General features: G+C 43.6%; 1 protein-coding gene across 1 annotated transcript in view; it reads right to left on the reverse strand.

Annotated features, from left to right (window-relative positions):
• DNAH14 (dynein axonemal heavy chain 14) overlaps positions 1-13777 on the reverse strand; it is a 923784-nt gene that overhangs the window by 519112 nt on the left and 390895 nt on the right. Inside the window, exons 38-39 of the mRNA XM_069236199.1 lie at positions 10405-10620; positions 5284-5377 (exon numbers count right to left, since the gene is read on the reverse strand). Coding sequence (XP_069092300.1) covers positions 5284-5377; positions 10405-10620 — 310 coding nt within the window. The remainder of the gene's footprint in view (positions 1-5283; positions 5378-10404; positions 10621-13777) is intronic.

Below are 13777 nucleotides of genomic sequence, written 5' to 3' on the forward strand. Positions count from 1 at the left end.
GCGTCCCATTCGCACTCAGGCTCATAGTGCCTTGTGTAGCAGTTTAATTCAAGCGAGGAATACCGGGCCCATCCCCATAGCCTCCAACACTTGGAGTAGGTAGAACCACCCAAGAGTGTTGAAGGCCTTTTTAAAGTCTAAAGAGACCAGCACCAGGAGGTCGGCCAACCCATGTTATACAAGGATGCCAGCTGTGGGATGAATCTCCGTTGGTCAGGGTTTACCAAGAAATCAAGCATCAGGAGCAGTAGATTGGCCAGCACCTGCCTCAATACCCTGTAATCAATATTGGGAATTGATAATGAGCGATAAGAGCCTACCAATAATGGGTCTTTGCTGGGTTTTGGCAATTAAAGCACACAATGAAGGAAAGCTTGATGCAGTTATTCACAGAGACTGCCTCTCTAATGACCTTCCTGATAGACCTCTAATAACTTAGGGGCAAGCGTGGCCTGAAACATCGCGTAACATTCCACAGGAAACCCATCTGTACCAGAGGTCTTACCTCGCACCTGATGGATTGCTAATTGTATCTCCTCTAACTGCAAGGGATGTTCCACTTCTAATAACTGCAGTGAGGATGGGAGGGAGGAACACCCCTGATATCAGCCAGAGAGGATTCAGAGTGCAAAAGTACAGCTCCTCATAGAACCGCACAAACACCTTGTTAATGTCTGCTTGGATATTAACTATGCGCCGTGTCACAGATCGTGCCGATCAATGTTCTAGGAATCTCCGACTGGAGTAACTCGGTCAGCCTGCTTCCAGGTTTCTCACCGTCTGCATGCTGGTGGCTAAAGCAGGTTCTATAGTCAAGGTTGCTCAACCGAGTCGCCTCTTCACGTAGCGACAACGGAGCTCCGCCAAGCACAGCCTCAAATCTGGAGCAGTCACTACCTCGATTTCTGCACTACGTATGCGCAATTCTAGATCTGCCACAGAATGGAGAAGTGTGGACCTCGCCCCCCAAGATGTGTGTATACAGTGTCCCCTCATGACCACCTTCATGGCGTCCCACTCTAGGTACTGGGTGCCCGCCAACCCAATGTTTTCGTTAAAATGTGTGTGAGGTGGATGTCTATGGAATCTCTATATGCCACTTCACGTAGTGCCTCTGTCTGCAAATTCCATGTCGGTATGGCAACCCAGGACTTTCCCCATCTAAATGTGACTTTAAGGAAACTATGGTCTGATAGGGTTTAGCCCAAGTATTCAAAGTCATGGATGTGGGGCAAAAATCTGAGTTGCAAAACATATAATTGCGCCTGCTGTGCTGTGCACCTGATTGACCAGTGCGTAATAGGAGAATTCAGCTTCCCCATGGTGACCCATTCACCAGACACCATTGAGTTGTAATGTCCAGGGAAGAAAATGTTTAGTGGTCTGCACTCCTTGAGTTTCCAAAAGTGATGGAATATATCGATCTAGGCCTGTATCGTGTACAAGAAATGGGTCGCCCATCTTAGGTCCCCTCTATCAAGGAGTAAATTCTGTGCCGCCACATTAGAGTTGCCATGCCTCTAATGTTCCAGGTCAGCACAGTAAAGGAGGTGGCCATGTGTGCTTAAAGGTGTCTAAATGCTCCAAGTTCCCAGTCAGTCTATGACTCCCCATGAACCGCACCCTTATCTCCCCCAAGTTGCCCCTCTCTCCAAACAGACCCAAAACATAACACTGTAACGCACAAAAAACTCCCCTGTCCCAGGCTTGAATGCCAATTGACATTGTGCTACAAAGTTCCATGCAGGAAATCCAACTTAAACGGTGTACCTGCAATAGTCCCACAGGAACTAACCAGAGTATCTTAGCAGCTCCATTGCTCCAAGTTACAATGCACCTGTATGCCAGGGGAGTCAAAAGCCAGTCCTCAGAAGTCCTCGAGGATTCTTCCAGAGTATCTTAGTAGCTCAACTGCCCCAACAGTTTGCCAGAGTCCATAAGGGGCGAGCGCCACTGGTCCTGGACCAATCATAGTCCTGGGGTCAAAGGGCCTGATTTAGAAGTCGGAGGATGGAATACTTCATCACAAATGTGACAGATAACCTTTCTGCCGTATTCCCATGCCACAGGATACAATGCACTTGTAATACGGTAGAAGGGATATCCGTCACATATGTGACAGAGTAGCCGCCCTCCAAACTTTAAATGTGGCCCAAAGTCCCAATGTCTAGCTTTACAGGGCAAAAGGTGGCTTCACCTTCTAGCTGGGAATTCTTTTTGCCACTATTGCCCCCAGGTCCAGTGACTTCTAATCAGTGTCTCCCTTGCGCACTGGATTTTACAAGGGGGTTGAAATGTCTAGAAGCCAGGCAGACCTTGACAATTCCAGTGTGCCTCTGTTCCAACCCTCCTGCAAAGCATTCTTAGACAATACAATATGGTGACTTCAAGTTGTCTATGGAAAGAGTTTCCCTCAGAGCCTCAGGTGCTCCCCTAGCTAAACCAACTGCCTGATGCCTTCCCACCAAAACATCAAAGGTGAGTCCCTCCTGTGTTGTCTTCAAAGGGCTGGCCCTTCTAATATGTTTCTGTGGGAAGGTGCAGGGTGACACACTAATTAACAAATGCAGATTTCCTCATTCTTTTCCTTTCCAGGAAATGGGTCAAGCACAATGAGTGGCTTTGATCCTCCTGTTGGGGAGCAGAGTAATTACCTTGGCCCAGTAGGGGTGGACAAAGGTCTGGAGCTGAGCCAGGGAAATATGACAACTCCTGAAGAACCATAAGGAGTGAATGTATGATGCTAGGGACCCGACATCTAGACGTGGAGTGCATGTTTACCCTTAGACTGATACCTGGACACTGATGATCTAAGAAGGGCAGAACTGTACTTTAGTGCAAATTTCACCTACATCATGCAATGCAGTGTAAGCAACACAAAACATAAGCACTACAGACCCACACTATGAATGCCCACTCATGTAGTACCGCCCTTCCCAAGTCAGTACTAATTCTTGAAGAGTCCCTTCTTCCAAAGACCTTGTGTGCGCAAATATCAGGCTGCGCAAGACAGTATTCTCACAGTCACAGACTGCACATGTATGCACATGTGCTCATGTGTAACAAGCCCAGAGCCTCTTACCCTAGCTGTGCAGCAGTGGTCTGATCTTAAAGGGTGGACACTGATGGTTAGCACTATCAGTCCATTTATCATTAATTTACTGTGAGCGAGACTCAAGTAATGAGACGGGCCCACAGTAAATTCCAAAAACTGAGTGATCTAATTTAAAACATCTGGGGGGACACAATGGGTCGAACCCAATAGCTAATGTGACCATCTAGCAAAAATGTGATCTCCCACAGATCTTACTACCAGTGTTTCTGCTTTAGAGCCTAAGCTGGGACAGTAATGGTTAGCAAAGTTATTTAAAGAAGACCATGTGGCTGCAAAAAGAAGTAGTTGCTGTCATTCCCATGGTTGGTTGCTCAGGGGAAAATGTATTATCTACCTCCTAATATAAAATGTCTCATTCTAGTAAGATACATTTTAGTTAGTCATTGCTACAACCTTTCAACAAATTCTGTAGCCAATCACCAGTTGCTTGCCCATTTTGTATTCAGCTATCTTTGGAACAGAATGACTAATAGTTCTCTTTGTGCAACCTGCCTTCTTCCTTAGAAGAATATGATGGGTTAAAGTAATAAGGTTATTGTACATGCTTCTTTGATAAACCTTACACAACAAAGTTGGAATTACCACTGAAGCCCCTTCATGACTCAACTAAACAAAAGCAAATGTGAAATATCTGAGAATACCTATTAGTAATCCACTCATCTGGCTGGAGTTATTGCTGGAGGTATTGCTACCTGAAAGGCAGGGGTATCTGAAATAGTAACTAAGAAGAGACTCAAATGGAGAGGCCATTAACTGTGGCAGACTTGGAACACACTGCAAAGTCTCAGTTTGACTTTATATATCAATCCCTTCTAAAACGGAGTCAGACTGGTGGGATCACCTAAAATGAATGTTTTTCTGTTTTCCTCACAAAAAATAACCAACACTGCTGCATATCTTCTTGCAGCAAAGATACACAACCTTTGCTAAGCCTTATGTAAAGCACAACTATGGTCTAAGGATGCTGATCACACCACCAACAGAGTTCTACAGATTCACTGTCATAAAAGCTCCCATATCCCTCGCAAAAGCATGTCCTACTTCTACATCAGATTAGTCAAGTTCCACAAATCTCAACATTTCAGAACTCGAGCACATTAACTCACTTGAGTGAAACGTGTCTTGACCCTTTAGTTTGAACTGTCATCAGTTTTATTTTCCAGGAGCACCTGGCCTTCAACATCATCCATTAGAACGTTCAAATTAGTCAGTTTTTAACGTATCTTTTTTCACCTATGACAACATTTGAATCTCAGAGATGTTTACTCAGATGTAGAGTACAGATAACTAAAAATGAACCAATACAAATGTCAAGTTGCTTGATCACTGGAACCCTTTGCAGCGACTTGTCTTGTTCTGATACCTGTGGGAGGGTAAATGGAACTGAGCGTATGGCGGTGAGGAGCTATTAATGCACTCAGCCCATACCCAGCAACAGCTGGGGACAAGTGGTGCTTAAAGGCACCATAGATCTATCAAAAATATATCTTTGGTGCCAACGTGAAGCTGGGCTATTTCAAAGATGAAGATTCTCTTGAAGAAACAATATGTATTATGTGTAACTAGTGTTAAATAAATATACTGAGACAAGGTAGAGTTTGAGTGGCTTAGATTAAAAGCGATAAGTCTAGAGTCAAGTACACTTTGAAAAATATTATGTTTTTTTAGAACAATATAAACAAGTGATTTTAAAGTTTTATTGATAAACAAAAACATTTCACTATGTGTTAAAGGAAATCACCCCCTGGTAAGCTGTCCATTTACTAACCTGCTAATATTCATTCCTCAGAAAGATCTATGGCTGAGACCTCCATCTTTGTGTTGATAACTCCTCCCCACATTGCTATGGTTCTCTTTAGTGTTTCCCATGATGTTTCACTGTAGGATTTCACTGCACAGTTGATCCTGAATTAAATGCATCCATCCACAGGGCATGCCCTCAAACATACACATTGGATTATGGCAGAAAAATAGTTGCCATTTATAGGTGCTTGACTCACACTTATCCAAACAAAGCCTTTCCAAAGATGTGATGCCTCAAGAAGATGCTCACCACATTTTACCTAACAAGTCCAAAAAGGTTATTTTGACAATCACACACCTACAGTAATCGCTTTGTTGTGCATGATATGGAGTACTAGCTCATGTCTTATTACAAGCAGACTTACGGTGATGAGCTCTCTCCAGGTGTTCTGTAGTTTCAACAGGATATTTAGCTCCTACAGCTTCTGTTTGTTCTGTATCATTATCCAGAGTGGAGCCCTAAGAAAAACAAATGAATGCAGGTAGTAATTACTATCACTTTTTCATTTTAGTACCTCCCGATTTCCATGTGGTTGATATAAACAACCAATACCAACTATTATAGGAATTGCACTTTTTATAGGAAAATCTTTGGTAACATGGTAGAAGGTGTACATTCCTTAAGAAGACTGTCCTCTAGGCTCATATCGCTAGTCAATTACACTGCTTTGGATGGATGTGGTACCTTTAGGCTTAATTATTACAAAGTTGTATAAGGGCTATCTTGGTGTGGTGAAAGGATGATCAGGTGGGGAGGTCCTTATGATTGCTGCTTTGTTTTAGCACCACCCAGCAATTTGATGTTATTTAACATCTTATTAACAGTATTTTGTGACAGTATTTGCACTTTAACTATGTTTTTATATAAGAGTAAGTTAGTATTACATTATCAAACTGTATGCACTGGGCTTCTATGGTGGCACAGGAGAGACCAGTGATGGACCACTCATGCCACATCCATGCCACTTTTTCAGGATGTCCACCTGGGTTAAATTTACAGAAAAAAAACCTAGAGAGGGACTATCTATGCAGTGGTTAGGCTAAAAATGTACCTTGGATTTGTCACTCGTGGGTCAGCCTTGCGTGCTCCTAGTAAATGCTCCTCTATGGATCTGTGCAAAGTGTCCTTATGATATAGCTTCTCACTACCACTACAGGCCTCAATGCTCAGTGGAAGCCATGAAAATATTTGTATGGTGGCCACAATCACCTCTGAGCATTTGACTAAATCCTGAGAGAGGATGTTTCCCGTGGTGCAAAGATCTGGCTAGAAAATTGTGGAAACTGATCTCCTACAGAAGTGTAAGCTACATTACAACACCATCTGGCAGGAAACATTGAGGCTGATGGCTCGAATCACAAACATGTAACATGAGTAGGTGTGGCTTACCCTTGTAGTATTCCTAGTTAACTCATGAATTCCATGAGTAAGCTAGGAGTACTAACAAGAGTAACTGACTGCAAAATAATTCTGAAACAGGCCCACAACACTCGTCTACTGTAACTACTTAGTCCATTTTCACATTTGTTCACTGTGGCCTTAATTGAGTCCCTAGAGGAGGTGGGTGGATAAATTAATGAATAAATAAAAATATATACGTTTTTGATCTGTATTTCTTTTTTCTCAATTTTTTAAAATATTAATATCTAATTTCACTTTTTCTTTTTTATTCCTTTTTTATATCATGCAAGGATTCTTTTATTCATGTACTGTTATGACTTTTTAGCTGACAAAAATAAAAATATAAGTTCTAAAGCCCCACATTATTTACATGCTACACTACACATAGGGGTTGACGTGGGTGGGATCAGAGGGGCACGACGGGTTCATACTTTTATGATTTATAAAACACCGTTCACCTACTTTTTGTTAAAAGACAACCGACCCGGGGATGGTTAATTCCGACAGTTTAAATGCCTCAGCTGACGTTTCATTCAGTGAGTCTTATGTAAGGAGAAACTGAAGCCTGCAGAGAGCTGAACAAACCAAATATACAGGATGTTTTGGAGCTGGTACCTGCTTTAATTGACCTAATCACTCAAAGCTTTGTGATGATAAAGATTTATTCTTTTTGAGTGGTAGTGCAAAGGGTTAACAACTGGGCAGTGAAGTGCATGCTATTAATTGTAATTGTATTTATATTGCACTTACTAAACTTAGAGGTGTTGAAGGGACAGTAATGTAAAAAATATTGCATTACGTACACTCTTGGTATTAATAAAATGTATATATTTGGAAGCACCACTTTATCCTAAACATTTTGCGCATTTTGTAGCAGTCTATCTTGTACTGTGTGTAATGCAAGGTGAACCATTTTGCTGTGAGGGCTATGCCCCCCCCTGGTGCTGTGCCCTTTTTTGCCTATTTGGGGTAGGTCAGACATAGGGCTCCATATCTTTTTGTCCACATAAGCTATCCACACCAAACTTGGGTCCCTTTACATCTTAGGGATTTTAAATGCACCCAGGGTTTGTGGAGTCCACTGGAGGGGACTGAGAAATTAGCCAAAATATAGCTAATTTGTTTTGCAAAAAAAGTGTCTGTTTTTTCCCCTAAAAATGCAATCAACAACTGATACTGTACTGTACTAAAGTCGCCATCTCCCCAGCTTTTAGGAACATGCATAGCTAAATTAAAAAAGCAAATTTTGTACCATAGTTTTTGCATTTTTAATTTTTCCAAGAGGTAGCCTATTTCCCTGTTTTTGTGCCCTCAACCTCTGGTTTGTGGTGGAAAACAGTATAAAACCCATGCGTTATCCAGAAACGCTATAGATTTCTGGAAAGTAGACACAATTCTAAATGCAGCAAGGGGTCATATGTGTAGGTTCCTCAAGGTTTTCCCAAGGAAAATAACTGTTGAGTTTTTGTTTATTGAAAATAATTAGGAAAAAACGGGCACTTGTGGCCACATTTTCATCTGTAACTTTTTGTCACTATGGGATATTGACAAAACCAATATACTGTTATGTCCGCTAGACCCTTCTGGTTGAGGGGAAATATAGGGGTTGTACCAGCAACAGGAACAGATCCAACCGAGGTCAATAGGAGTCTCCATGCAAGGACCCCCATTGTCCTTGGTTTGATCCATTCCCCTTGTGGCACTAGACCCACCCACACGAGTGGGGCAGAGTTTTTATCTGCATAGGTGGGGCAATGCTGGGTGGTAGGAAATTTGTGGATTCCAGAAGTTTTCATAACAGAAATGTATGGAAAATGCGTGTCCTCAGGCAAAGTTGGAGGTTTTCAGGGGACTGTGGGTACGACAATGGTGTAAGGTGCATGTGAAGCACACCACCCTGGACTCCCCCAGGGGTCTAGTTTTCAGAAGAGTCTGGATCTGGTAGGTTTTTCCAGGTGGCAGCCTCCCAAGCCTAAAAAGTGCAGCCGTTCATTGTAAGTGGGACAATACTAGGAGTTAGCCAAGTTCTCCTGGCTCATATGTATAACCAACACCCACAAGAGTTTAATGTCCTCTTGCTTGCCATCAGGATGAGATGCTTTAGCCGCAGATGGGGGAGAAAGACTGTGCCCCCTTCAGTTGGAGTGGGGGGCACAACCATGACCACGGTAGTGGGCAGCCCCCAACCCTCTATTCTCTTTTTAAATTCCCAGGCATCTAGAGGGATGTCTGCCCCCACCCCCCCGGGGGCAGATCTGGGGTACTTACCCCCATCTGCCCTCCCAAGGGGGAGAGAAAGACTTTGCCCTCATTTATTTGGAGTAGGGGTACAGCCATGCTCCCACCCCTCTTTTTAAAAAGATCTTCCCTGGTATAGTGGGCTTTCTGCTCTCCCCCGGGGGCAGATCGTGGGTAATAATCCCCATCTGCCCACCGGGGGGGGGGCAAAAAGACTGTGGCCATATTTGGGGGGGGGGGGGAGGACCGGGGCACTGCCATTGCCGATTCTGGGCAAAAATAGTCCCTGCAGTCTGGTGGGATTTCTGCCTCCCCCAGGAGGCAAATTGGGGATAATAACCCCTGGGGAGGGGCAGGGAGGGTATGGCAGAAGGACTGTGCACATTTGTGTTCTTGTTAGGGGTGGGGGCACCGCCATTTTGGGTAGCACCCACCCATACGTATTCAAAAAATAATCCCTGGTGCATAGTGGACTTTCTGCCCCCACAGGAGGTCAGATCAGTGGCTATTGCCCCTATCTGCCCCCCTGGGTGGGGGCAGAAATACTTTAGTCCCCATTTATATTGGGTGGGGGCATGGCCTTGCCCATTTTGGGCATCCCCCAACACTATGTATAAAAAAAGAAAAATATCCTGGTGCCTAGTAGCATTTCTGCCCTCTGCTCCTCCACCCCTTGGGGGGTAGATCAAGGGCTATTACCCTCATTTTGGCTGAATATTGCTAAAAACATTCAGGGGGGAGCAAAAGCTCTTGCCCAAGGGGCTGCTCCCCCCTCCATGGTGTCTTGTGATGGATTCCTGCTTGGAGATCGTCTTCCTGCGGTGATCCCAAAGCAGGAATCCACTAGGAAGGAGTACCACTGGAAAGGGGAGATTCTCCCCTATCCAATTATACCTCTCCCATCTGCATCGGTGCTCAAGGCGCTAAGATAGTCCCACGAGCACCGAGGCAGGGTAAGTGAAATGAGCCAACCGGCTCATTTCACTTTAGTTTTCAGTGAAATGACATCAGTGCGCCATGAGCGCTGATCGTCATTTCACTGAAAACAAAGGAACAGCCTCAGGAACTGGGGAAGCTCTCCCCCAGCCCCAGAGGCTGTTGCTGTGTGCAGGAAATCCCTCTGGTGCCCGCACCAGAGAGATTTCCAGTGCTGTGTGCGTGGATGGCCGGGAGCCATCTGACGCACATCAGCAGTGTGGGGTTGGATGTCTCCTGGTCGTCCGACACACTGAATGAGTTAAAATAATGAATTACATAGTCACAGTGCTTTCTGTCACAGGCTGTGACCTCGTACCACTAAATATACACAAGTCACTTTTCTCCACTGCACCAACCAAGACTTAATTCTATTGCTCTCTGGTTAGACACAAATCTCTGCAGTGCATTAACGAATACAGGTTTCATAGTGCACTAGGGTACATTTCCCTTTTTCATTTAAGCTCCACGTTATTTTATATGTAGCTACCTGAAAGGGTGAAAGACCAAAAAACTTACAGAAAATTATATATTTTTTGCCTCACCTTTGACCCTGCCCCCAAGCTGACCCCCACCCCACTGCAAGCAGCATTATAGTCCCCATGCTTTGTTTTAATGCACTTCGACCCCTGGTTACACATAAAACCTCCACCTGGCAGTGGCAACATTTTACCTCTTAAAATTGAAGACATCGACAAACTTCCAATTAAACAATAACTTTTGATGTGTTCACCATGCATAAAACCATTTTGCAGACTGGTCATAAGGCCACTTGGTGCATTTCCGGTTACTCACTTACCCTCCTTCCGTTCAAACTGCAGGATCGACAAACATAATAAATAAATAATGCATGTTAAGGTGTAAAACTCACACTTGGGAAGACCCCATCCCCTGCATACGGACGGTTCTTTGCATCTTCTTGGTCATGCTCTTTGTTGGAGTGTTTAGCAAATTTTCTGACCGCAGCGGCCAGGAGCCCATCGGACCACTCCATGGTGTTGGGATCGATCTCGCCATAGAGCTCACCCAGTGTGACGCACTTCGGATTGATAACAAAAGTCTCCACTTTTCCCCTCTTGGACGAATTCTGAAGAATTTCACACAGAAAAAAAAAACATTAGAGTCTCTAACCCTAGTTGGACAAATTCCACTTGTATATTAAGTGAGTATTTGGAGCAAAGAAATGCTTGATAAGGCACAATATAAAGTACATGTGTTTTGGCAATTTCCTTGGTGGGGATAAAACTCCTGTGTCCTAAGAGTGCCTATCACGAGGTTGTTCTGATGTATGGCAGTGCAATCATTCATTGCAGCACTATCAGAAGCCTAACTCAGAGAAAACAAGTCCCACTGAAATCCATTGACATCCTTGAGACGCACCTCACCCTTGTGCGGCTACTTCCCTCCACTCTTTCGGCTGCACTACGAATCCCAAGCCCGCCATCACTTTACCACCTGTCAAGACTGAGAGCCACATAAGACGCTGTTGTTAGGTCTGGCTTGACAACACAGCTATCTGCAATACATATTGGGCCAGATGTACAGATGTCGGTATTTCGAGCCATTAGGAAATGCAAAATGGACTTTTCTTATGTACAAAGGCCTTTAAGAAATCGCAAATAGGGATTTCCTATTTGCAATTCCTATTCTGGTGTACCATGCATTTCCTAAATACAACAAGGGCACTTAGGAGATGCAATTACCACCGACTTGAAGTCGGTGGTAACCAGGTGCAATTTTTAAAAAGGCACCCAAAGGTACTTTTTTTAAATTGCAATAGAGCACACACACACCCCTTAGGCATATGCAGTGCTTAATTTGTGCTTATTGTTTCCAGTGCTGAGCACCGGCACTTATTTTTGAGGGCCAGGGCTTAGTCTTCTGCCTCAAGCATTTGCTGCGAGCAAAAGACACATGGGAAAGACAGAGGAAGAGAAAAAAGAAAAAGCGTCACAATGGGAGAAAGCAGAAAGCTTCAAGATTGAGCTGAAGGGTCAGGGAGTGGCTTTAAATGGATTGAAGAGGCCCGAGATGGCTTCAGAATTAGCTGCCTCAGAATTCCGTGCTCGCACATTTAAATGCAGCAACCCCGTGTTTAAGAGGAGGGCTGTGCGCACCGGCACCTTTTTATTTACAAATTAAGCACTGGGCACATGTGTGCTCTACAGGTGCACCCCTAATTTTTGGGGTGCACCAAGTGGGGCTTTTTGCCCATTGCCATCCCTTGTTTTGCACTTCCTAAATAGCGATTTCGTATTTAGGAAATGCAAACCCAACCCATTGACTGAAATGCAACGGGATTTCTTAATACAGATTTCCTAATAGCGACTCCTACTTTGTAGGAATCTCTATCAGGAAATCAGTATCTCTGGACATAGCATTTTGCATTTCTTAAATAGCGATTTCTATTGTCACTATTTAAGAAAATCAAAATTGCAATTTTGTACATTTGGCCCATTATTACCAGATCTTCGAAATATACATAGGGTGGGTTTGACTCCACCCACAGGAGTATGACTCTCGTAAGGCATGCTATTGGCTAGTTTGTTGTATTCTTCCACCTTGCAGGAACTGCATCTATTGGAATTCAAGGAGGACTATTTCACATTTGCATACTACACTCTGCTTGTCTTTTTAATTTCTTTGTCCCCTAAATGTATTCTATACAGAAAGCAAAACTTTTTTTGTAGCCCAGCATTCACAAAGCCAAGAAGGCAGGTGTAACAACATTTCTGCATGCTTGTAACCTGCACAAGTCAATGCCTTTGTTTACAAGTAGTGACAAAGTAAAGCCACATCTTTTGGCTTTGCAACTGCTTATTTTCTCCAATCACCATGAAAGTAAAATTTCCTTCTTCTTGAAGAGCTGCCACTGCTGCGAACACCTTTAAAAAAAGCATCCAAACAGCAAGTCCTTCAGCGTGGAGTCACCTCTCTCCACAGTTCTCATGCTTGACTCGCGCAGAGGATACCGTGAAGACTTCTTGGACCATCATGTCTGATATCGATGTTACTGCTGTAATTTCTAGTAATAACTCACCCATCACCCGCTCAGCTGAATTCTGCATTTGGCCTGCCATCTCTACTATGTTCCAATGTAAAATTTGCAATCACTTCAGAATCTTCATAGATTGAAGCACATCACAGCCGCCAACCAAAACCAGCTTTGGAACCCACTGGGGATTCAGAACCTTCTCAAGTGGATCATAGAGTTATCAGAAGCTTCTTTTCCCAAATTCCTTATCTATGTGCCAAAATTCGACTCACACTTTCGGGGGAAAACTAGACATCGTGATTAACACAAGGATTCAAGCCTTGACTCGTTAAGTGAAGTCTTCTCAACTGTGGCTCATAGGGATGGGTTCCATCACTCTCTGTGTGCTGGTATGTCTCCCCTGGAGACTGTCTGCACACACCGTGTACTAATACTCGTGCACTCTCACCACAGGTTTACTTCTCAAATCCATCCTTGCGTTTTCATCAACTTATAACTGATTATTTTCAGGCATGTTTATTAGTAAGGACAAGAATGTATGCACATATTTATATTTATGCCATAGAAGTGGAAATGTGCTTCACTAGTGTCAGAGTAACTGGACTAATAAAGGCACATTCACACTTGTATTCATACACTGCAGTGAAATCGACAATATAATGTTAGAATGTCAGGGAACTTTCTGTTACCCTACTACCCAATCTAACCTCTTGCATCCTGGTTTTGGTAATATACTTTTTCAAAATAACTACATCTGAAGAAAACAACAGGGCATAAACCTTATATACAGATGCACCGTGGACTACATGACTTGCTAGCATGTAGCGCTCTGCAGATCTGCATGTATACTGTTTATGCCACGGTGAAAATAAATAGTGCAGACGTTATTAGAGACACTTTACTACTTAGCTCCTTTAATACTGCTATGAAAAGTTCAGATTCAATATCATTGCCACAGTACAGCGAAACTGACATGAGAAACCCAGTCTTAAATGCCTCGCAGATTGCATGTTACAGTCACTTTACACAGGGAAACAAGTCTCCAACTATACTCGGGACCCCTTCAATGAGAGTTTACCATTCTATACGAATTCAACCGGTCGTAACCTGGTCTCTAGTAAATACCTTGATTGTTTGTCCAACAAACTTCAAAATGGGAATATCTTTCGTGACAAATTATTCCACTCGTGTGGGAGACATCTCGGACCACCAGGGGTTAATCCCCATCAGACAAGCGGCGGCGAACCTC

Source organism: Pleurodeles waltl, chromosome 5 (assembly GCF_031143425.1).
Source record: "Pleurodeles waltl isolate 20211129_DDA chromosome 5, aPleWal1.hap1.20221129, whole genome shotgun sequence".
NCBI classification, from domain to species: Eukaryota; Metazoa; Chordata; class Amphibia; order Caudata; family Salamandridae; genus Pleurodeles; species Pleurodeles waltl.